Raw genomic sequence first — 26,080 nt, forward strand, 5'->3', positions numbered from 1 at the left:
GATTACGCACCATGTTTCGAGGAAAGCGCGAGAGAGCATCCCAGCTGCATACATACCTCACACATGTTGTGTTTCGGCAGTTGCAATATGGTGTGTCGATACATTGCTTCAATGCTATGGGGTCAGCCATAATTTTTACCTTATTACATAGTCGAATACCCCTGCGCTAATCATTATGTACCTAAACACAACCCGAAAAGAAATGAGAAGTGCTTGCAAAAGAGAAACATGCTAGAAGTTTATCAGTAACAATGACAGCAACGGCTGATTTCTAGAAATGCGTAGAGCTTCATAGAGAGCTTACAAGGGAAATTTCAAAAACTCCACTCAGTTTTACGCTTAAGAGTCAAACGACTTTAAAGGTTTTATATAATATTTTTAAGCGAGAGTTCAGTGGAACACATGGAACATTAATGCACTTCTCAACAAGTTTGGGGATGAATACCTCAAAGGTCCCACTCTAAGGTTTATTTCTAATTGGAAATGCCTTGAGCGTACACCAAAGAAGGGGTATAGCACTAGCTATGGGCAGATCTATCCTAACAAAGGTATGCCGGCAATTGCAAACTAAATTCAATTCTATAGCTGCAACACTGCTGCAAATTTATTAACATAAATATAATTAGTAAATACTAGAAAACTAAGTAGTTCCCCCAATTATTACCGCACGCTTACAATAGTCCACTGGCACAAATAGTGTGTCGTCAAAATAACAACCTCCTTATCTCTATGTGCTGCTTTTGGGAATTAATGGAAGTCTCCCCAAAATCACCTAACATCTTGCGCACGCAATAAAGAATATTTAACTTGCTAATTAATGCATGCAACACAACCCAAGTCAGCCACTACCAACAGTGTAATCAACTTCAGAAGCACCCTAAACAAGTGCACCATAGGACAAAAGTGTCTTCCGGTAATCTCCAGTAACCTTGTGCTGTTTAAGCCATCTCAATCTCATAATCTCATAACTGCAAACTCCTTAATCTCACTGCAGCACTTAATATTCTGTCACTGTCAACTGTGTTTCTACTCCCTTGGCACCCTACTATCTGTTATCCCTTGGCACTCTTGTTATCGGTTCTGAAGTGCAATAATATTAATACAACATTAGCATCAACTCACTCGGAGAACGTGGTACCACACCGAGGAGCCGCCAAAGTCGATATGGAAGTCAGTGAAGCTGTTCTCGGTGCTCATGAGACAGTACTTCATGACAGCAGGACGCTGGTACACGCCAATGTTGGGTACATGCGATGGCCAGCAGTTCTCCACCCAACTGATGCGCTGAACCAGCGATGGCGGCTTCACAAAGTCGGACAGCCTGCAAGCAGTAGATGCCAGTTATGCCAGTTACAAATTCTCAATCTCAACGCAGTCTTGGTAACCAGAATGTGCATTACGAGAACCACACTTACCCACACTTTCTTCACTCAAAGTTATCCCACTATTTATCTGAAGTGTGCTTTTCACTATCATAATGCATGATGGCACAAACAATCATGTTTAATGTCCATCATTCCCTACTGCAGATAACCACAAAAGTTTCATGAGAAGTATACCACTGATGACTGCAAACTCATATAAGTGCCAGATTTTAAGGAGTGGTCACTGACCTGGTGTCCGAGAACTCGAGGCTGATGACGTTGAAGACCTTGGAGCGATCGTAACTGTTGAAGTAGTCGACCCATTCTGACATGGTCATTTTAAGATCCTCCTGCTTCCGGACATCGATGACGTCCAACATGAAATCCGGCCCTGTAGCAGCATGCAGGCCAAGCATGTTGACATTGCCCAGTAACAACGCCATGCCACTATCAGAACTTTCATAAAACAAGAGCACAACAGCCTGTAAATTAATCACCTAACCACGTGTAATAAACGAGATGAAACGGGGTTAACCGAAGGGCCAGATTTTTATTGGTCATATAAGAAGCCAACCAACACTGACACCATGAACGACATAGAGAAAATTACTTGTGCTTAATAAATGAAATAAAGAAACAATAAATTTATGGAAATAAAAGTGGATGAAAAGCAATTTGCCGCAGGTGGGGAACGATCCCACAACCTTCGCATTTTGCGTGCAATGCAAAGGTTGTGGGATCGTTCCCTTTTTTCATCCACTCTCATTTCCATAAATTTATTGTTTCTCTATTTCATTTATTAAGCACAAGTAATTTCCCCTACGTCGTCCTTGGTGTCGGTGTTTGTTGGCTTCTAAGCACGTGTAGTAAGAATTCTGCTACTTGTATTTGCGTCAGAGGTCACGAGGCTCTGGTAAGAAACACGGCCGCAGGCATAAACGGATTACAGTTTTTGCCTAACGTCCACAGCACTGGTGGCAAAAGCTGTTGTGTTATTGTTATAGGCTGTATAACATGCAGCAAAACAGTCACAAATACACTGTCTGGTTATGTGCTGGTTGTCCTGTGTTGTGCTATGAGCGCAATGCAACTGCTGTCCCATGAACCACTGCTGCTTTTATAACTTGCATTAATGTTGACATCCATGTGGCACAGTCGATTAGAATCAATTTTCAGAAGAAAAAGTGCCAGGCATAAAACCAGTCAAGGTGCAAGCTGTCAGTTTCTTAATGTCAGATACTCCAGGCAAATATCCCCCATCAGCGCAGTGACGTTCTGTATAAGATCAAGTGCGATGACATCACAGCCACGCAACGCATTCTGGAGGTGCGAGTGAAATCTTGCAAGAGTGAGCCGAGAAGTCTGGTGGCTTGATGCAGCGGTGTTTTCTCACGCTCGCAAGGGAGGACGCACACTGCTTTCTCATGCGCACAAGGAGAGGAGGGGGAAGCGGGAGGTTAGTGCGCATCTCCTCTTCTATTCGAGCTGCGGTGGCTGAGAGCGTCCTATCTTGGAGGCAATGTGAACTGGGTTTGAAGGCTAGCCGACCAGATGTAGCTGATGGCTTCGTGTCAGCAGTGTCCTTACGTGCCCTGTTCATGCTCAAGCAAGAGACAGCACGAAGGGGAACTCACTTGCCGATGCTGCTGCTTTTTATCACGCCAGCATTCTGACAATGAGTGTCCACAGTCATAGAGTGGGATGTGTTTGTGTTTGCCTGTGTGCACGTGGCAATGTGCTTGTTAATTCAGTTAGTAAGTGAATGTTCACAGCAGTTTATGTAGCTGAGAAGGCAACTAACCTTACTTCGTATAGCTGTCTAATAATTTGCTATCGCAATCAATGCTTCGCCTGTAGGGTGAAACCACAACTTTTTTTTTTGTGATCACGAGGCCATGATGATGTCGATTACCAGGAGATGAGTTACTACGATTGCTACCTAGAGTGACGACAACAAGGCAACAGCACCAGCACAGTCAGGAGGACAGTCCCTATGCTGTTTAGAAAAAAAGAGATTTTAAGTAATGAGAAGGTTACTAACCAATGAAATCCATGACATCACTGACAGTGAGGTCCTCTGGTGGCATAACAAGTCCAAGGCCATCCTTCTTAGTGACCAAGACTGGGTTAGTGAACCCGCTGTGAAGCAGGTACTGCAGGTTGAACTGGTCCCCATTCAGCCGAGTCACTATGCTCTCCGCACTGAAAAGGTTGCAACAGGGAACTGAATTACTTCCAAAACCAATGAGAGGAATCGTTAACCCTTTTTTTACCTACCTAATCAATGGCAGCAATCATTACCAGGAGTATGTGCTGTTGTGAGCAAAAGTAACAGGACACCCCCCCACAGTTTTAAAACCGCAACTGGGCATCACTCGACAAAACAGTTACTAGTTTAATGTGCCCTTGTATAGCTGAACAACATCCTCCGTTAGAAATAACATCTTTGCTAGCTGATGCAAAAGAGCAAGCTGAAACTGAGTATATGTGGTGGTGGCGGTGGGGAGGGTACACTATCTTTGCCTGCAAGGGCACAATGTTTATCATGTATGCTAGGTGTACAAGTGTACAACATTCGCTGCCATTGCAATGCAAGTTCTATCCCATCCAAAAAACAGCTACCGCAACTTGACACAGCTGCTTTGCTGTGGCAAATAGGCATCAGGATTTAACTTTGCCCTTTGACATACCATTATTTCACAACAAATGGCTGTCAAGGGCTGACTAATCAGTTTTGGAGGCGTCCATGCATGTGTAATATTACTGCTTTCAGGTGTATACCTGGTGTACAGCTTGTGAAAGAACAGTGGATTGTAGGAACCTATATTACAGGTGTATACCACCAGGAATATTTATTGGTCTTTTCTTGTTTTTTAACTTCAAGCTGGTCATAAGTAGCTAAGAAAAATATTCTCACAAGGTCACAAAGGCATAGTAGTAATGGTAGTTCTATATTATAAAACATTGGAGCATTGTCCCTCTGGCACCCCCCAATATGACAGCATAGAATTCAGTAGGTATTGCTCACGATTCCATGAGAATGAGCACAATTAAGGGCAATGAGAGCTGTTCTGCAATGATGACTTTTTGAGCACTGAAACCCGCATACTCGTATTTTTTTTCGTTAGGTTTAGCCACATCATTCTCACGGATTCAAATGCGCACCAAAGTAACAACACATTCATTAAAGGTCCTAACAGAAAGGTCCCAACAGAAAGTGCTAAGCATAAAATACTTCAGTGCTAAAACAAGAGAAACGTACCTTTCAAAATGCCTCGACTTGAGTTCCTTTATGAAAACGTAGGTGCCCGTCTGTACAGGCTGAAAACATGGGATAGGCAAGTTGTAACACAATGTAACATACATCACACACATATGTCAGCGAAACGTGGAGGCCTTACCTTATCACTTGCATCAGGATCTGAGTAGTCGTGCCGATGCCAGTTAGTCCTCTGTTTCCCTGAAATATCATGATGCCGTGGCAGCGTCAGTAGAAGTGTCACTCAAACTACATAAAATAGTGAAGCAATTAACTCTTGAAAACCTAATCTAAGCAGAAGAGAAAATAGACAGCTGACCTATTTCATGAGCATTTGCTGTGTAACAGAGCAAGGCAGATTGAGACAGAACAGGTGTATATATGAGAACAAACTGTTTTTTTTTTCCTTTGTGCATTATTACAATTCACGAAAAAAAATATATGCACTGTCCACCTTTACTCTATGAAGTAAAAATGAAAAGTGCATATGCAATGCTCACAACACTAAACAAGAAAGGTTTGTCATCATTACAGATAACTGCAGTCATTAAGTATGTTACACCACTAAAATGTTTCCGGATAAAATTAAGTTTTATTTACAGTTGTTAAGAAAAGGGGAGGGAGAAAAGATGGATGGATGTATCCTTATGTCGAAACCATGTCGATACCGTCCGATGAAGTTAATATTTGAACACGTCAATACAATATTACACTAACACATGGCACCACAAACGCTTCTTTTTAAAGCTCGGGTTAAAGTGGGCAAACGTTAACGCGTCATTCAGAGAGAGGGTGCTTTAAGAGAAGTTCACACCGATGTAAGCGACGCATCGTTTACGTGATACACAATTAGCTTCACTTTGCAAAACGTTCTCCTTGCTAAGTGAAAAGAATAAGCCGCGGTCAGAGAGCGTGCTGCACTCACAGATTGACGGTCCGAAGGTCAACTGGCACTGAGGACAGTGGTACTTGATGATGTCGCAGGCATCGTGTTCCTTGACATCTACGCAACTGAAACCACAAAAAAAGAAGCGACACGGCAAACGGTCGTTTAAAAAGTGTCCATTCGCGAACCGCCTGCAAGCGACCAGCGAGCGCCCCAGTTTGACAGCTTTCACAAGTGTGCTCTTGGGCACGCTCTGGAGAGCGTGGTCGATACGTCAGGTGCAGCCGGGCCAGAGACGTTTCCGTCTCCCCCGTGTAAACAGCAGCGCTCAAAAGAAGTGCGCGACTTTCAACGCAGGCAGCACGTCCGCTCTGGCTCAAACACAAGCTTTATAGAGACAGGCGTAAGTGAGATCAACGGCGCGTGCAGCGTTACTCGCTGAGAAAAAGAAAGCGCAAGAAGAAACGTTGCACTCGGAAGACGGGGGGGCAACCAGCTGACGGGCAGTCAGCATGCGATACGCGACGGCGAAACATAAACGAAAACGACCACGATCCACGCTGGAGCAGCGTGCACAACTTTCCACATTGTTACGACGGCTTCGCCGAGAGCGGGCAACTTCGCGGGCAAGCTGTTAGCAACAGATCAGCGAGTGTCATCCAAGCACGATAGGAAACCAACGCGTCCGCTGCACGCTCTTTGCACAATCGTGCCGGTGGGCAAATTACGGACGCAAACGCGCAAGAAACGCGTGCATTGCGATCGGGCCGATGATACTTACTTTCCGTGAAACCAGTCTTTACAAACATCGCACTGTATCATAAATAGATTTGGGTCGTACGGTTGGCCACACACACAATACACATCTACGGACGCCATCTTAGGTCCAACGGCAACCCAAAACAACGCACATGGTTGGAAACCTCCATTTGCATAACATTGCGCGAAACCAGATCACGCATACATTAATGACGAAATAAACAAACACAACAGGCGAAGGACTATTTTGCGCCGTTTTATTGGTCTCGCGCGTGGCGCCTTAACTCGCTTTTATCAGCTCGTGTTGTAAACTTGACGCTGCTGCTGCGGCGTCATTTACTATGTTCAGAAACCGCCATCAGAATGCGCCACGTATGCAGCCGTGCTGAAACTGGCGCTAAACTTAAACAGCTCAGAAAGTAGCAACGGTGGTCATGATGGTGCCATAGAGAAGAGTGGTACACTAAATCTTTAAAGCGCTAAGGAGTTTGGCCTTCTGTAATCTAATGACGAAACCACAAAGCCGCACTTGTTAGAACGTCGCCCATTCATTCTAAGATGAGTCTATGCCATGTAATGACCAGCGTTTAGGTGGCTACTGATTATGCAACCCCAATGTCTGCAGGTCTTGCTTGGTTTAAGGGGACGTTATAGCGAAGATCCAAACAAGGATACACGAGAAAAAAAACAATAAAAATGGATAATACCTTCAGGTTGCGTTCATCGATGGCATTTGAAACTTCTTCCTCTAGATGGAATCGAAGCGTTTCAAGCACTCTGATGACGATGGTGATCCGCGAGAAATCGTTTAGAAAACGGCTCCGCGTTTCTGGCAGATGCCCAGCTAGAAGAAGAGAAAAAAGAAAGGCGCTTGCCAAAAACAATTGAATCATTAGCTGCGAGGCAAATATGGACTCAGAGGTAAGTTCGCGTCCTCGAAACGGCATACCGGTTCTTCCTCATACGATGCGCGGGCTGCCAGACGAGGCGATTCCCGTCTCTCGAAGGAGGGAAAAGAAGTTAAAAAAGAAAACATTATTATGTAAGATATACTGTTTACGCCGTTTCTATAACTCTATCGCAAATGCGGCGAGCTTCCCTGTCTGCTTTTATCCGAGTCGCCACCAGATTTGGCGAGGAGTTTTCTGCACTTGTACGGACAGACCTTTCCCGGCACCGGAGGCACGTATACGTGCCTTCTGGACTATCGCAGCCGCATTGGCCGCACTGAAAATGTTGACTGGCACCGTCATGTTGGCCGCCTGGCTACCAACATGACGGTGCCAATCAACATTCTTGTCTCGTCAATACCCGGCGCTATGCGTCGCTTAGCATCTACGCTCGAAGAAGCGGCGTCCACACAGCCCTCTCCTCCCTCCCATTCCCCCCTCAGCCAGCAACAGCACTCTCGGAGCACTAACGAAATGCAATCTCGCAGGCAGTAAATACTCCTGCAGTACTGCGAGCTCTGCGGGCTTTTGAAAGAACCGACAACGTCAAGGCCACCATTTTTAGGACTCTTGCGTAGGGCTGCCTTCTGCACTTCACGTGCAATCCTTTACATTACGAAGTTATATAGTAAAGTCTTTGTAAACACAACTCATGATGCAGCTCTGGCTTTGCCCAAAAACTGTGATAGCACTGACGGTGACAGTCAGTGCATTATTACGCACAAGTCGCACGATGTTCAGGGTAGCATCGTTTGCAGAAAGCATTCGCAGCTGCGCGCTAGGCAAGCTGCTTTAAAGACCTCCCCCCCCCCCCCCCCCGAGTTTTGCTGATACCTCCTTACCATTCGTCGTCGATGTCATCGTTGATGTTGATGTATAGAGCTTTATGCGGTAATGGCGCGTACCCACTCTGGGGGATTAGCCAGAAGTTGGGTAGCCCAAAATAATAAATTTGAATTTATAGAATGACAAATCAGTAAACTAATATAGTTCATATCGGTGCCACACGGTCGCTTTCAATCGCGATCGAGCCCGATCCGGATCGAAATTCTCGACCGCGATTGGCTCCATCCCGCAGTTCGCGCAAAAACGGAGCCAATCACGACCGATAAAGTCAATACCGATCGGGTACGATTGCGATCGAAAGTGCGCCGTATGACACTGGTATTAGAAGGTTAGAATTAAGGAGATAGAACTTGGAGAATGCGTATTTATTGAAAATGGAGGAATAAATCAGAACATAAGTAAACATAACATAAATCAAGCTAAATCTGGCTAAAAAAAAATATTAAGTTCAGAATTTAGCCTGCTGCACATCGCCATGGCTATAGTGTACTAGATAGCCATGGCATCCGTGAACCACGAACCCATATATAATACATAGATGGACACAATAAGATACACGAAGTGTTAGTCTCACTGCCAACCACGATGCCAAATGATACCACGACACAATATATATATTTGTAATCGTAGATACCTCCAGTTGAGATTCCGATGCAATCCTTATCCTTATAGCATTATCCGAATTATTCAGTTGAACAGTGGCTCGTGTACGTAAACTACACTCGTACCATTCTAGTCAAGGTGATGAAGATCTTCTGGATGTTCGAAGCAATAGATTTATACAAAGTAAATGAAATAAATTGACTAGGGGTGTAAACAATGGGTGGGCTAACATTTAGAAACGCGTACACGGTTATTATTCTTGGCTATCTTCGTGAAGAACAAAAGCCTACAGAGCGTCAAGAAACGTGCGGTCCAGTAGTATGCCTCGAAATGCGGGAGAGAAAAAAAAAGAAGATAGAGAAAGAAAGAAAAAAACGTCAAGCATTGAAAGACGTTGCTAACAATAGACCCGAGACTCATTTTGCAGTTTGGTACGTGTTCCATTTTTTTTCCCCGTCCCTTTAAGCAAATCCACACAACTGCGACTTTCACATATCCGGATGAGTGACTGGGCAATATGAAAGCAACTCGTCAGAAGACATGCAGCGGGCTCACATAAAAATGACAGCTGTCAGTGTGGAGAAGAAAGCTTAGGCAGGCTTCATCGATATACGACGCTCGGAGCAAAAGCCGTTGAAGAACGAATGTGTAACACTCGAAAAACACGAACAAGGTAACAGTGGGCATGTCATGTGGATTTCCCGCCCTTAGAGCCATCGATCAAAAGTGTCGCGGCGGCACACTACAAGGACGCGACAGTGCCCATCACACTCTGCGCACTGCACCTACTACAACGAGTCCACGACAAGCCTTGTCCGCTCCATTGCGGAGAAAGTAGAATGCGAATAAACGCGAAAAAAAAAAAGGAAAATAAGGAAAACAATAATAATAGTGGCTTCATCAATTCCGGCCATCCCGCTGCTCCGCTGTGGCGCCGGCCGACCTTGAAGAGAGAAAGAGACGTTATATTCGTGAAGGAAAGGCGAAGAGAACGCAAGCCCAAGAAGGTTCGCGCTTTCTCGTGACGTCAGCGCGCCGGGCATTGGGGGCGAGGAGAGAGAGAGAAACGCCGCGCCTCCCTCTCGTCTGAGCAGTGCAAGCTGAATGCGGCGAACCGCGTGCGACGCGCCTTTTGAAAGCGTTTATTTTCCGGGGCCTAATCGACGACGACATTCACGACCCAAGTGCCTCCTTGATCGACAGTAGTGAGAGCGTGTGAGTTGTGTTTGGTGCGTGAAGCGCCCGCCGGACTCTCGGTTGTGAGTGAGTTTGCAGTAGCTGTAGCAGAACGGACGACGACAGCCAAGCTAGCTGGATACGAAATCGGGCCACCAGCGGTAGCAGACGACGGTCGGAGAGCCGAGAGCAGACGACACACAAGTGCCTTGCGGCGTTCTTCATGTCGGCGCAGCCTTCCAAGCGCTTCGGGATGCCGCTACTGTCGCCGAGACTCTTCCGAAAAGCGCACAAGGTAGAAGTCGCATACTTATATCTGCCTATCATAATTATCTCGCCATTACGTCGCGCAGAGAGTCTCCACATTTAGGAGCCCTGCCGGTGGGAACCGCGGTGGCCGGTAATCGCAAAACCATTGTCTAGGGGGAACCACTCTAATTTCGCCAGCTAAGATGCCCGAGCATTGTCCCTTCTTTTCTTCTGCTACTTAATTTTCGCGTGCGACACTGAGTGCGTGGCCTTGGAGGGAATTGAGGTCGAAATCACGTAGCGGACGTCCGTGCTCCGTGCGGGACGGTGTGACGTCACATAGTAATTACAAGCGCGAGGTTTTTAATGTAAATGCGCAGAATGGAAAAAGGGGCCTGCGCTTACGCTACGTGAATAAGCAGCCTACGGTGTCGAGGGCGGTCGCACGTCGCACTCGACACCCGTCTCCTCTGTATTTCATATGTGTTTATTATAAAGACACACAAGTTTAGTCCTTTCTAAAATTTCTAAATAGCTCGTACTTATGCGTAGATGCCACTCAAACCAGCTACTCATATTTGTGTGCACGGAAAGGATTAAAAAGGGATTCAGGTTCTGCTTACGCAGTGATTTAACGAATTATCTTTTGCAACGTTCTATAGATGTCAATTGCTGAATACTGTTATTGCGATTTTATTTCTTTTTCTTTTGTTAATGGCTTGTAAATACAATGCTCGATGGTTTTCAACTAGATAAACCCTGATTCTGCGCAGAATCCACGTCTGCAGCAAAGCACTATACCGACTATGCGTCATCACGTGCACAAAACAGTGCTTTACGATATGATAGTTTCGTAAATGAGTGACATGCACCCCCCGCCCGGAGAGTTTCAGCATCTCTGACCGGGCTACCACCTCTGTTACGACACCGTTCGTTCAAAATCCTCTGTGGTTTGGGTCATGGTGGTCTACATCTACACTCCGTTCGCTGGAATAGCGTTGTCTGTGCCCCCCCCCCCCCCCCATATACCTCGGTGTTCCATTAAATGTGCACACATGCAAACTGTTGGAAAGGGAGAGTTCCGGCCCTTGGACATCACAAAGTTAGTTAAATCCTTTGTACAGGACAACCATTCAATTTTTCGGTATAGCTGAGGCATGCAAACGTGATATTGGCAACAAAAGCTTTTCTATGTATTACAAGTGTTCCGTTGTGCCAGATCATACATTCAACGTTTTCACTGCGACTTTCATACGGTCACCAACTTACGAAGCCATGAGACGAGATAATCCTTTCAGGCCGGTTAGCGGAGGTGGGCTGGGCTTAGTACGTGTGTGTGCGTGGCAACTGGCATCTCGCTATACTTCTTTTTTGTGTGTGTATGTGACATTCCTCACCCTACAGTTGGAGATTTCTTACAGGTCAACCTGAGGAATGTTTTACCTAAGGTGTCGGTTTCATCAAATTGTTTTTTCTTTGCGAATATATCACTGCGGGTTCACGCGTGAAGGGTATCTTCGGTTCGTTCGATCTCTAACAGTGAGGTTTTCAAATGAATATTTGTACCGCCTATCGCGAAAACACCTTTACAGAGGTTTAACATCGTTGTCGTTCCCGTTACCCACTTTACCGCACGAAATACTTTCACCCGCCAGGACAGAAGGTATACTATAGCTCGTGTGCGTAAAATGCCTCTGCCTCTATCTAAAAGAAGAAAGGAAGAAGAAAAAAATCCCTCTTTTTTAAATTACATTCTGAAACCTTGACTGTCAGGAGCTGGCTACGTTCAAGAGACAATTTCGTGACGTTCATTAATTGTTGCGCTTGCGTGACGTACCTGACACAATCGAACATCGTTTTATTTGCGGCAGGGGCTCTATTTCGTTTTGGGTGCGCTTCAACGAACTCTTCACAAAGACTTTCATTTAAATTCTCATTCCGTGCGATATCCATGGTGCGAAACAGTTGTGACGATGTACACTTTGGCATGTTTGTTGGAATGCGCAGCCTGCGGAAAACACGCATGTTGTATATCGAAATGCCGAACCCATAATTTCATCAGCGACTCATTTTGTTCAAGTGATCTTCCACCTGGAAGGTATTCAACTGGTATTCTGTATTGGTAGGGCGCTTATCCTTACACTTTGACATGTTTCTATGCTCATCGGAATGCACAGCCTGCGGAAAACACGCATGTTGTATATCGAAATGCCGAACCCCTGATTTCATCAGCAACTCATTTTGTTCAAGTGATCTTCCACTTGGAAGGTATTCAACTGGTATTCTGTATCAGTAGGGTGCTTATCCTTACACTTTGACATGTTTCTATACTCATCGGAATGCACAGCCTGCAGAAAACACGCATGTTGTATATCGAAATGCCGAACCCATAATTTCATCAGCGACTCATTTCGTTCAAGTGATCTTCCACCTGGAAGGTATTCAACTGGTATTCTGTATCGGTAGGGTGCTTACCCTTACACTTTGACATGTTTCTATACTCATCGGAATGCAGAGCCTGCGGAAAACGGGCGTGTTGTATATCGAAATGCCGAACCCCTGATTTCATCAGCAACTCATTTTGTTCAAGTGATCTTGAACAAAATGGAAGGTATTCAACTGGTATTCTGTATCAGTGGGGTGCTTATCCTTACACTTTGACATGTTTCTATACTCATCGGAATGCACAGCCTGCGGAAAACACGCATGTTGTATATCGAAATGCCGAACCCATAATTTCATCAGCGACTCATTTCGTTCAAGTGACCTTCCACCTGGAAGGTATTCAACTGGTATTCTGTATTAGTAGGGTGCTTATCCTTACACTTTGACATGTTTCTATACTCATCGGAATGCACAGCCTGCGGAAAACACGCGTGTTGTATATCGAAATGCCGAACCCGTAATTTCATCAGCGACTCATTTCGTTCAAGTGATCTTCCACCTGAAAGGAATTCAATTGCTATTCTGTATTAGTAGGATGCTTGTCCTTACCACCATTTTAGTGTTGCGGTCAGTCTTCCAGTGAAGATTAATTAATTTATGGGGTTTTACGTGCCAAAACCACTTTCTGATTATGAGGCACGCCGTAGTGGAGGACTCCGGAAATTTCGACCATCGTGTGAAGATTAACCGCAACCTGCAGGCAGCGAGTTTCAATAATGAAGAGGAACTCATTGGTTCTGTGGTGCTCCGTGTATGTGTTTTCGTCATGTGTGCCTGAAATTTAAAAAATAAACCAAGGAAAAAAAACATCGTTGTTAAAACCTGTCATTTTATAAAAGTATTAAATTATGAGCTTTTACGTGCCAAAACCACTTTCCGATTATGAGGCACGCCGTAGTGTAGGACTCCGGAAATTTCGACCACCTGGGGTTCTTTAACGTGCACCGAAATCTAAGTACTCGGGTGTTTTCGCATTTCGCCCCCATAGAAATGCGGCTGCCATGGCCGGGATTCGATCCCTCGACCTCGTGCTCGGATTTTTTTTTTAATATATAGAAGTATAGCTTTTGTCGGCGTGTGAATGAGATACAGACATACGCAAAAGACGGATTACACTTCTATTACAGACTTGCAAACCTTACAATAATAAAAAAAATGGGTACGACGTTTGAAGCCAAAAAATACAATAATTTGATGAAATATGCTAAAATTTAGACATTCGCAGACTTTTAATTTCGGAGGGACGATTTGAACTAGTTGTTTGAACAGGCGTGCGCTATGTTCACAGCAACAGTGTTCTGTGCCACAAATAAAATTGTTTGTGAAGTTTATTCGTGAAATATTCACGTAACGGCGACCAAAATTTCGGCTGTAGCTATACATTCGTTCCATAAGCTCGTGTCGCTGCGGCGTGAAGGTCCGTATAATCGACGAGTCCGAAAAATCGTACTCTGAAATTGGTCAGCGACTGCGTGACTTTATCTTTTGAAATCAGTGCCGCCTTAATCTAAGACGCAAATAATAAAAAAAAAGTAATCGTAAAATGATTAACTAGTGACGGTACGACAATCGTATACAAACAAGCCTTAAAAACCGGGCGCTCTTGCGATAAAATCGTACAGTTTGGCAGGTAAGTATATAGAAAAAGGAAAAGAAAGGAACGTTGTAGCTACTAGCTATAAGCTAGTAACTTAAACGAGTTTGAACGTGAGCTCGCTGGTGTGAATGCATCGAAGAAAACGGCGCTCAAAACACGTACGAGGCACGAATATGAGACAGGATTGAAAGCAAATGTATACTTTTCTTGTTCGGCTCGACGAAGGAATTAAAAATCATTGTTGTTGGTACAGCGCACCTTGCGTCCAATCTGATTTCTTTTGTCCTCGCATTTCCCTGCGCTCAACGACCTTTAGTCTTTTTTTTTTTTTTTTACGTATGCCCTGTTTGCTGACAAGCGCGAGCAAGCATTATCGCAAGAAACTTGGCGAGACGTGTGACCGGGTTCACAAAGCCCTAGGCGTACGCGCACTAAATTGAGTTGGATGTTTACAGAGTACAATAATAATAATAATATTTGGGGTTTTACGTGCCAAAACCACTTTATGATTATGAGGCACGCCGTAGTGGAGGACTCCGGAAATTTCGACCACCTGGGGTTCTTTAACGTGCACCTAAATCTAAGCACACGGGTGTTTTCGCATTTCGCCCCCATCGAAATGCGGCCGCCGTGGCCGGGATTCGATCCCGCGACCTCGTGCTCAGTAGCCCAACACCATAGCCACTGAGCAACCGCGGCGGGTAGAGTACAATAAACAGCATGGAGGGAAAACACGGGGAAGAGGCGGGAGGCGGAAATTCAAGACGATGAGCAAAACGAGAACCAGGATAGAAGAGCGGGAGCCAACGTTTCGGTCAAGCGTCCTTTGTTCAAGGCGACATACGCTTTCCTATATGTACTGTGCCGAGGAAAGCATATACGTCGCTTTGAGAGAGAAAAAAAAAAAAAGACAAGTCCACTTGTCGAAACGTTGGTTCCCGCTTTTTTTTTTTTTTTACCTTGTTCTCGTTTTGATCGCCAATAAACAGCGCGGTATCTTATTTGAGAGACGTCGTCGTGGAGGTCTCCAGAAGGGCGTTAACCATGCACCCTGGGGTTCTTTAATGGTGGCACGCCCAAAGATACGTGCATGATGCGCGAGCTTTCTTAAAGAAAAAAGAAAGAAAGAAAAAGGGAAAGAAATACGCTGTAGGTGCGCGTTAAAGGTCACCCCCCCCCCCCACCCACCCCCGCCAAGGGGGTCAAAATAAATGCGGAGGTTACTATACTACGGCGCTCCTCGTAATCAGATCGTGTTCTTTTTTTTTTTTGACGTATGTAAAACCCCAGAATTTAATTATTTTTTTGCTTGTTGCCAACATTTACAATCTAGTATAAATAAATGAATAAATAAATAAATAAATGAAATTTTGAGTTGATGCTCATGATTACTGAGTTGATACTCAGTAATTTTCTTGGTGCTGCTTCCACTGTTATCCACTCGTGCAAGAACCCGGCACAGGGATGACAGTATTTGCAGATAAATAACGCAGTAACACCTCAGTGTAACGATATCGCGCCACTCGAAATGTCGCTTTATTCGATTTTCTTTTGGGTGGGGGTGGAGGGGTGGGGGGAGGTTTTGATCGCAGTGCATGCGTTTTGTAGACCGGAATATTTGAAGTGCAGAGAGGCACCGGACCCAGCTTAGCACGAAGTGCGAACTTTGCACGGGAACCGCTCGGTGCAGCACACCCCGGATGGCTCTTTGCGTATTTTTTTTTTTTCACCGTGTACCAACAGAGAAATGACAAAGAGTGGTACCGAGTCCAAACTCCGGTCACGATACGAACTGCGGTAGCGTGACGGCCGCTCCTCGGCACCAATTTGCACCACGCGTGATGATTTATCGACAAACGAAGCAGCTGCACCCTCAAGGGCGTCATCAGAATTTCGCCACTGTCATGTAAAAATTGTTCCCACCCCGGAATGTGCCGCATCCTCTACTGTCGCACGGAAGTGTGTCGCTCATCCCAATGAAGAACGAAAGGGTCTTTGTGAATGCCGCACCCACAGCCACAACCGAGACAGTAACGTTGCTGGCGTCTATAGAGTCTATCGAGCACCTCGTCTCCATTTGTAACCCCCTATGACGACCGCGAGCTGCTCCTTCTAAACTCTTGACCGCGTTAGACAACCTGGATTCAAGATCCTTGTTAGTGACAAAAGTACTTGGAAGCGATGAGATGTACCTTGCTGCAGTTCGTGAAGTCGACAGACCTCAGTGAGCGACCGTAATTATGATGTGCCCTTTAGGACGAAGCGACACCCTGAATGTCTTCTCTGGCCTTCATTTCTTACTTTATTTGCATCGCTCAATCCCATTTCCGCTGCGTAGAGGGTAGCAAACAGGATTGGCGTCTGGTTGACTCTCCCTGCCTTTCCTTCGTTTCCCTTTTCCCTCTTTCTCTGCCACGTCCTCACTATCGAGCCAGCTCCCGCACGGTAGTAGCGAACGTGCTTCGTTACTATGGCTCTATTAGAGAATCTACGCTTCTAGCCCATAACGAAGTCCGTTTCCTGTACCGATTACTTCGCTATAACAAGGGTTTACGTGGGGATAAAACACGCGAAGGTTGTGGTTTCGCATCTCGACAGTGGTGTACGTGCTGTCTTTCCTTCCATTCTATTTCCTCTTTCCTTTAAACACAAAGCTCATGGCCTTCAACGCACAACTCGAAGAACAGTTCTATTCCCAGGTTTTCCTCGAGCAAATCCTTTGGGAGTAAGCCAAGGACGACATAAATTCTGCCGTTTCCCAAAGTGCAAAGTATACTCACTAGAGAGGGGGATGAGGTACAAGCTTTAATGATATGCTGGAGGAGATGCTATAGCCTGTCTGTTCGCCTGACAAGCTACTCCAGGTGATGGGTGATGATTATGATATGCACAGCGACGAACATTTAAACACAAAAAAGAAATATATTGTCACCCACCCGAGTGCATATAATAGCACGGGGACGCAAATCCGACTTGCCATGACCGCTGTTTCCTGCGCTTCCAGTTGTCGATCAGTTCCGTCTAGTGCTGTCATTCTGCTAGCAGCCTTTTTGTCATCTCAAACGGTTAAGACCGACCGAACCACACTGAAATGCTTTGGTACCGGGCTCGTTCCCAGCACCAGCTAGACAAATATCAACTGGTAAATTTCCTTTCTTTGAAACATGTATACGGGGTTTCGCTTTGTAGCTTCGCGTTATTCTCGAGTGAATGGCAATCTTTTTTTTTCTTTTATTTCGATAGCAATTATATGGACTCGCCATGAGGTTCCGTATCAAGTCCAAGCGCATGCGATAAAGATATTATCGCGCACCGTATGTTGTGCGTGCGAGGGAGAGCATGCGAGTGGGAGCCCAGAAGCACGGTGACTTGATGCGGGCCAAGGGACACGAACGCGCGGTACCGGGATCATTCGTGCTAGAGAGGGGGGGGGAGGGCAGGTGAACGGGTCTCTCCTCCGCTAGCCCGGCTGTGGCTGCGCATGGCTGTTCGCGCGGCAGAGTGCGTGCACCACGTGCACCAGCCTCATATATCTTGGAGGTAATCTCCTGCGGGCGCAAATGCTGGGCGAGCCGAGATGGATGGTCGCTTCACGTGCGCTGTAGTCCCGCGCTCATACAGTGATGGAAGTCGCGTTTCGGAGACGCGTGGAAACGAAAGACATAAGAAGCGTTCCCTCCCTTCCGTCTGTGCTCCTCGTCACGCCAGCTTCGTGGCAGCGAGCGTTCGTGGTCATCGACTGATCCTGTTCATGTTTGCCTGTGCGAGCGTTACGCCATGCTTACTGCAACTTATAGACCATTTTCGCGGTGCATTTTGCTCTATAGAGGAACGAGATGGCACTTCCGGCGGCTCGCCGCACGTTGCCTCAGTGAAAGCGCGCGAATACCGAACCTTAATTTGTACCGATTCTGCCTTGCTACTGTGCGATAAGATGTCGTAAATGCAACTGGGTGTTCGGCAACGCATTGTGATCTATTCATGCTGTAAAATGTGTAACGGTAGAGGTAAGACGTGTGCATTAGTTGGGTCGCAAAAAAAAAAAAATGTGACTTGCACATCAACCAATGCAACGAGTCCGTGAGGCCAAGTTCACGGACCGCTGCTACGTAAGGACTGCGTGTACGTTGCCGGCCCCTCGAAAAAAAAAAAAAATAAAGAACACTCATCCGCCAGAGTTGTATAGCTCAACTCCAGAGAAATAATTTCAACACCGCGGCACGTCGGCGACAGTGAGTACCGCTCGATACCCAGCGACAAAGGGAGTAGCGCCGCTTACTGGCATAGCAAGTTTCTCGTGCCTCATCTGTACAAATGCACCCAAACTTACACGCGAGCTTATATGCCCACTCTGTCGCCAACGTATTCAGAATAAGCGAATTGGCGCACCCTTGAATCAGTGCGCCGAAACATGCGTGTCGGCGACTATACAGTGACAGTGTACGAATCTTCGAAGCTGACCATTTCGTCACGGTTCATAGTGTAGGCGAGTGGCTAGCGATAATACGACATTGCTAGAATCTGTTACAATGTACAGAATATCAACGTTCCAAGCCCTCGCGCGCAGCAAGAAGATTAAGTTCATCTCAACTGAGCACACCTGCGAATGATTAGGCAGAAAATAAACAATCAATCAGATAGTCACCGCACTGAGGAGTCTCTTAATGAGTCAGAAACATGACAAGCCGCTGCTTCGAAGTGCTTGCCAACTAAAGAACGAAGAGCAAAAGACACTGATCTCGATTTAATTCATAAACGGAAACTTTGTGCACCTTCGAATGCATTTGTAGCCCCGCTTCTAGTATACACGTACTGTATATATACGCTGCTCGCGCAGTTTGCACGAGATGTAATGAGCTCCGAAAGCGCTTCCATGTCCTCTGAAGCTGCGGCCAAAGCTTCGTCTCATCCGCACAGTCACCGTCTACGATGTCCGCCGAAACAGAGGTTTCCTGAGCCGCACCAGGAGGCGTGCACGCACATCCGTTGTAAACACGGAGGCAGCTGCAGGCAAGCAATGAAGGCGTCACCACGTGATCAAGCTTGGTGGCGCCCACGATATAACTGCGAAAACGGGCTATACGGCCGACAAAACCTATACGCGAATCTTGATTCCTGTAGTTGCCTAATACTTTGCTATCATTCTCAACATGTTACCGCTTTCGAACGAAACTGCGACTTGATTTTTTTTTCTTTCGTGAAACGGTCCTCGACCTTGCGTAATTGCACAGAAGTGATTTTCTAATGTGCTACCACCACAATGGCGGCGTTGGACGAGGATGAGGCATTTTATTTGTAGAAAGGTAGTGGAGGTCGGCCTGAGGGGTAATGCGCGCTAACCTGCTCTGCTCTGTACTGGGGAGAAAAAGGGAAAAAAGGGGGACGTTGGTAGGAGAAAGGGTGCAAGCGACGAATGCTGGTCAACATATAGCCGCTTACACAGTCGCGTTGCGTTGCCGAGCACGAGGTCGCGGGTTCGCGTCCTTGCCGCGGTGGCCGCACACTGGTGGAACGCACAGTGATCGTGTAATATACCGTGCCGGCCAGAAAACCGTCAGCACATACACCTCGTGACAATGAGTGAGTGAGTGAGTGAGTGAGTGAGTGAGTGAGTGAGTGAGTGAGTGAGTGAGTGAGTGAGTGAGTGAGTGAGTGAGTGAATAAACTTTACTGCAGGTCCGGCGAGGACGCGAACTCGTCGCGCACCCGGCTAGTCCCACGTCGGGACCGGCAGGTCTAGCCAATGCAATACATACTCGCGCTTTGCGTATTGCTTTCAGGCGTCGGCCGGGAAGTAGTTACGTAGCCGGTTTCCAAACGCGCGTGTGCATATATTAACTATTTGATCCGACCATTAGGGTCCAGAATCCAGAATTACGTGGTTTACCCCGCGTTTTCCGCAAGATAGAACACGTAGTTCAATACCAGTAGAAGCAGCAGCAGCAGCAGTTATTGCTCACGACTTCCTTGGTTTCCTCGTTCTTTCTCTCTCTCTCTCTCTTCATTTATTGTTCTCCTCTCCGATTTGACGTCTCCACACAAGTACGTGTCCAACAAGGAAAAGAAAGAAAGAAAGAAAGAAAGAAAGAAAGGAAGAAAGAAAGAAAGAAAGAAAGACAACGGGCAAGGCAATAAGAAAGAACCGAGCAAAAGTGATTGGCACACGCGTCCGATATTCCCTTCCTCTTTTATGTCACTTTTGTATTTCTGGTTAATATTATTCTCATTATTTTTTTTCCCTTTTCGTTCGTGTGTTTCGGATCCGGTTGGCCAACTAATCGGCGAGCGCTGGCCCGAAAGAATAAGAAAAAGGAACACGCAAGCCTACGAGCAAAGAAACACGGCCGTTTCGTTCATCGAGGACTCACTTCCTCGTGGCGCGCTATGCGTCTACGTGCCTTGAGGGCGCGTGTTTGAGACGCTGCCGGCCACAATGCGCGCCACATCCACCCGAGTCGTACTGTATATACACAAGGCTGCTCACGGATAATACATGCCACTCCCTTACTTCCTCCACCATCCCCCTCTCATCGTCCACACCCCGTCCTTTTTGTACCGCCTCTCTTTCTTTTCTCTCTGCCTATCTCTCTTCCCCTAATATTATTATTCCTTTTTAGGTGCGTGTAAAGTCGCCTCTACTATGGCCGCACAATAACGCCAGTGTGAAAGACAGCCTATGGAGGAGCTGGACAGAAGGTCGAGGGGGGGGGGGGGAGGGAATGAAAGACAGGGCCGAAGGACGATGGGCGTATTATGATCTCATCTTCTCAGCTTTCGTGAGCATCGCCGGGTCCTCCTCGTTACGTTTACTTTCAACGTCTTTCCCTCTTATGTTTCTTTCTTTCTTATTCCTTCTCAGATGTGTTGCTGCTTTGTCATCATTGATCGCGTGCTGAACGTCATCGAGGGCGCAAATTGAAAAAAAAAAGAGAAAGCAACACGGAAAAAAAAAAAAACTGGGATCAGCTTGCGAGCACTCTGATGACGCAAACCTCGAGATCACAGAAAGCGAGGGAAAGATCGTGTAGTCGGTTATGATGGTGATGATGATGCGGCCTGAAATAAGACTTGCACTAGGGCTTTTTGGTATGACATCGTTCTGTTTACTGCGCTATACTGTTGCACAAAGGACTGAAAGAAAGAAACTGACCAACATATGTGCAATTGCGCCCCATGTGTGTCAGTTTCTTATTCTTTTCTTTTTTTTTTTGTCATTTGTGCATCAGTATAGCGCAGTAAACAGAACGTCGATGTGGGGTGTCTAATCACACGAGGTCACAAAGAAGGACAGGCAACGCTGAGAACGCGACAGTCTGTCATCTGTGACGGATCGGTATGTGAAAAAAGTGTGCGTAATGGTGTGTGTGTGGGGGGGGGGGGGAGGGAATGCTGCAAAGAGGCCTAAAATTGCGCACTCGTGAAATGGTGGCGATGACGATGGTGACCTGTGTTGTTTAGCGCCGAAGAACGTCGAGTGACAATAAGTCATCAGCGATAGGACAGCCGGAACGCAGTGTGTGTAATATGGCTAAAATGGGTGCATTGAAGAGGCTGAAAATTGTGCCATCCTATACGACGACGACTTGAGTGCACGTGTCTGATGTATAATGGTTCAAGGGCCCAAATGTGACCATAGAACACTAAGAATGTGACAGTCCGTCTTCAGTGACAGAACACGGGAATGCGAATGATGTGTAACGTGGCTGCAAATAGGCTTAAAACAGACAGACAGACAGACAGACAGACAGACAGACAGACAGACAGACAGACAGACAGACAGACAGACAGACAGACAGACAGACAGACAGACAGACAGACAGACAGACAGACAGACAGACAGACAGACAGACAGACAGACAGACAGACAGACAGACAGACAGACAGACAGACAGACAGACAGACAGACAGACAGACAGACAGACAGACAGACAGACAGACAGACAGACGGACGGACGGACGGACGGACGGACGGACAGACAGACAGACAGACAGACAGACAGACAGACGGACGGACGGACGGACGGACGGACGGACGGACGGACGGACGGACGGACAGACAGACAGACAGACAGACAGACAGACAGACAGACAGACGGACGGACGGACGGACGGACGGACGGACGGACGGACGGACGGACGGACGGATGTACATTTATGAGAACTGTCGATTTTAACCTATATAGCCAAATTCCCCACATACTACTGCATGCGAAGGTGCGTTATGAAATCAAAGGAAAATAACAATAAAAAAGGTAATGTATACACATGTTCACACGCAGGAAAACGCACACATAAGCACAACATCTCACATGAAAGCGCGTATCGCACCGGTATTCCTCGGACAGATTTCTCCGTTGTCTGTGTTATAGTCGGTAAAATCGATTTCAAAATTTTGAAGGCGCGCCCACTTCCGTAAACACACTGAAACGCTGGCACGAGCATCCGCCTACAAAGTAGCTCCGCCAGGAATAAAAGACCGGGGCAGATTTCTCTGTCAACCTAAACGGGGCAGGGAGGAAATTGCTGTTGTTCTGCCATCGCTGTGTCCTATCTATGTCAAATTATGAGAGAGAGAGAGAGAGAGAGAGAGAGAGAGAGAGAGAGAGAGAAGTTTAATGATGCGAAATGCTGAGAGGTCGGCCTGAGGTATATTCCTCTAGCCAGCTACTCGGCATAGGGGGAAGGGGAAGAGGGAAGAAAGAGGTGCATGATGGGTGACGATGACGATAGAAGGACGATGTAGAACATATGGCAAGCAATTTGGCATGCTCAAAGTGAGTGTATTTTATTTTTGTTACGTATATGTATAAAATATGACGTCACATATAACGCGTTGAATGCATTTTTAATGTGTAGTACTAGGGGTATCTATTTTTGAAAGTGATATAGATATGAGTTTTATGAAAAAGAGAGGCTTTCTTTACCACAGCTGTAGGGAGTCCTACAATAAGTTAGATTTCTTTCTTTCTTTCTTTCTTTCTTTCTTTTTGCTTCATTTTTCTTTCTTTTCTAAGTTGCATTGTAATACTTGTAATACAGTTGTAATACATTTGCCCGTAGCGGTAAGATGCAAGGAACCAGCTGAAAATATTATTGTTCGTGCAACAAAGAAGGATTATGGCGCGCACACGTGAACGATGATCAAGACCGGAGTGAGTGAATGAACATTGTTTAAGAGACTAAGCAATTGATGCCACCCGATTCCGGGTAGCCGTGGGCCCGTGCTGCTAGCCTAGACACGTTCAACATCCGTAGCTGGTCCTCGGCACTTGGGCAAGACCGGACAAAACTCTATTTATTACATAAGAGAAGAAACAAGTTTTCATGCCTAAAAAGACACCACAATTGTGGCTGACAATACTGGCCGCACATTAACAGATCTTAAAGGCAATATCTTTCTTAGCAAGCATCCCCAATCCCCGTTCTCTTCATGTCCGGTATGTTTTTTCTAGCCTCTTTCGTGGACCGATAGCGGAGGTGGTGCAGTCTAAGAGTGTGGGTCGATCCCGAAGGTATTGCAGAATAAAGCCGTTCGTGTGGGCATGTTAGCGGTCTAAAAAAATGTGCTCCGGTGACGAAATTGGTGCAGCATAAATATGCCGGCAGATCCCGAAGATAGCCCAGTTAAAAAAAAAAAAGTTTTGAGCAGTCTCACGCTCCTCCTACTCCCCTCAGCGAGGGGTGGTGACACGATAGAGTGTCATGCTCGCCATTCTCATCCCAAACTCGCTCAGGACGACATCATCTTCGATCGACCCCACCTATAGAGGTTGAATCGCCTTGCAACTTATCTCTCTCTTTTTTCTTGTTCTCTTTTTCCTTTTTATCAGATACATTGTAGCATACGTCAGGGGTGCATGCATTCCCCACCCCCTCCACTTTGTCCAAGTTCGTTCCCTGCATAAATGCAAAATGTGATACCTTACTCTCTACCTTTCGAATACGATACTATACTCTCTACCTTTCGAATACGATAATGTACTCTCTACCTTTCGAATACGACACTATACTCTCTACCTTTCGAATACGACACTGTACTCTCTACCTTTTGAATACGACACTATACTCTCTACCTTTCGAATACGATGCTATACTCTCTACCTTTCGAATACGATAATGTACTCTCTACCTTTCGAATACGACACTATACTCTCTACCTTTCGAATACGACACTGTACTCTCTACCTTTTGAATACGACACTATACTCTCTACCTTTCGAATACGATAGTATACTCTCTACCTCTCGAATACGACACTATACTCTCTACCTTTCGAATACGATACTATACTCTCTACCTTTCGAATACGATAATATACTCTCTACCTTTCGAATACGACACTATACTCTCTACCTTTCGAATACGACACTGTACTCTCTACCTTTCGAACACGACACTATACTCTCTACCTTTCGAATGCGATAGTATACTCTCTACCTTTCGAACACGACACTATACTCTCTACCTTTCGAATGCGATAGTATACTCTCTACCTTTCGAATACGATAGTATACTCTCTACCTTTCGAATACGATAGTATACTCTCTATCTTTCGAATACGATAGTATACTCTCTACCTCTCGAATACGACACTATACTCTCTACCTTTAGGATACGACACTGTACTCCCTACCTTTCGAATGCAGTACTATGTATACTCTCTACCTTTCGAACACGACACTATACTCTCTACCTTTCGAATACGATACTATAATTTCTACCTTTCGAATACGTAGAGAGTATAGGTATAGGTAGAGAGTATAGTACGATACTATACTCTCTACCTTTCCAATATGATACTACACTCTCTACCTTTCGAATACGACACTATACTCTCCACCTTTCGAATACGACACTGTACTCTACCTTTCGAAAGAAAGTACAAGCGCTAATGCGAAATTCGACTGCGCATGCTCGCCAGAACACCATGTGCTGCCCCTCCCTTTGCTTTCCTGCACGCGTCTGCACGCCGATCAGTGCGACATAGAACGGATGGGGGCCGCGGCGCCGCTCCATTGAAACCATTATACTCAGCCATTATTCGCGCGCACCCGAAAGCCACTTTCCTCGCGTGCCTTATACGACGCAAATAACGTTACGGAGATTCGGCCCTTAATTGCTGCGTCTCCGCGCCTTCGACTCCGCCATTTGCAGTCGTGCGTTCTTTGTTGCGTTGTGTGTTCGCGTTTTCCTACGCGTGTTTTGAGAGGCACTCGATATCCGAAACGTCCCCATGCCCGGTGGGGCCGCAGAAGGATTTGCTCAGCGAATACGTGCAATATACATTCGGGCGCCAGGTGGCACTGATATGCGCACAGGGATCATCGAGACATTAATGTTATTAAACGGGTAGCTTTAGAGGCGTACGAAGCTGCGACTGTTGCAGGTATCACCATGTTTATCGTGGGAAAACACGGGGAAGACGGGAGATCGAAATTCAAGACGATGGGCAAAACGAGAACAAGGTGAAAACAGGAGTCGCCTTGAAGAAGACAACTGCACTTGTCGAAACGTTGGATATGTCGCCTTGAAGAAGACAAGTCCACTTGTCGAAATGTTGGCTCCTGCTTTCACCTTGTTCTCGTTTTGCTCATCATGTTTATCGTAGTATCTTCCTGGAAGAAAAATGCCTCCAGAAAAGGAAAACCTTATTTGTGATTTCCTGCTTTGTTTACGTGGTGCGGGCCGATGCACCTTGATTTAGTTCAACCGTTCTTTATTTTTTCTTGTTATATTTTCGATTTCGCTTTAATTTTGATTAAAGACAACGAATGTCCCCCTCACTCAAGACTCTATACCGTTTGTTTACTCGTTACCTTGTTATCGTCCTCCTTATTCTCGTCGTCGTACCACCATTGCCATTGTTCCCTCGCTACTGTTGCCATCGCCCTTGTGTCGTCGTCGTGCTTGTTTGCGTATTTTTCGTTGTGCCGTAATACATATTGC

At 46.0% G+C, this 26,080-nt stretch overlaps 2 protein-coding genes across 4 annotated transcripts in view; one reads left to right on the forward strand and one right to left on the reverse strand.

Moving 5' to 3' along the window:
* Window positions 1-6,422, reverse strand: part of LOC142585364 (histone lysine demethylase PHF8-like) — a 53,278-nt gene extending 46,856 nt beyond the window's left edge. For 2 of the 3 annotated variants that reach the window (XM_075696078.1, XM_075696076.1), the window contains exons 1-7: window positions 6,291-6,422; window positions 5,549-5,634; window positions 4,766-4,824; window positions 4,627-4,685; window positions 3,406-3,566; window positions 1,614-1,755; window positions 1,123-1,321 (exon numbers count right to left, since the gene is read on the reverse strand). In XM_075696078.1, the coding sequence (XP_075552193.1) occupies window positions 1,123-1,321; window positions 1,614-1,755; window positions 3,406-3,566; window positions 4,627-4,685; window positions 4,766-4,824; window positions 5,549-5,634; window positions 6,291-6,388 (804 nt within the window). In that variant the 5' untranslated portion in view covers window positions 6,389-6,422. The remainder of the gene's footprint in view (window positions 1-1,122; window positions 1,322-1,613; window positions 1,756-3,405; window positions 3,567-4,626; window positions 4,686-4,765; window positions 4,825-5,548; window positions 5,635-6,290) is intronic. The other variant, XM_075696077.1, reaches the window with a different exon arrangement.
* A 3,351-nt stretch (window positions 6,423-9,773) lies between these two features.
* LOC142585368 (GRAM domain-containing protein 4-like) overlaps window positions 9,774-26,080 on the forward strand; it is a 150,573-nt gene continuing 134,266 nt past the window's right edge. Inside the window, exon 1 of the mRNA XM_075696084.1 lies at window positions 9,774-10,138. Within this exon, the coding sequence (XP_075552199.1) occupies window positions 10,067-10,138 (72 nt within the window). The 5' untranslated portion in view covers window positions 9,774-10,066. The remainder of the gene's footprint in view (window positions 10,139-26,080) is intronic.

The sequence above is a fragment of the Dermacentor variabilis genome, chromosome 6 (assembly GCF_050947875.1).
Source record: "Dermacentor variabilis isolate Ectoservices chromosome 6, ASM5094787v1, whole genome shotgun sequence".
In the NCBI taxonomy this organism is placed as follows: domain Eukaryota; kingdom Metazoa; phylum Arthropoda; class Arachnida; order Ixodida; family Ixodidae; genus Dermacentor; species Dermacentor variabilis.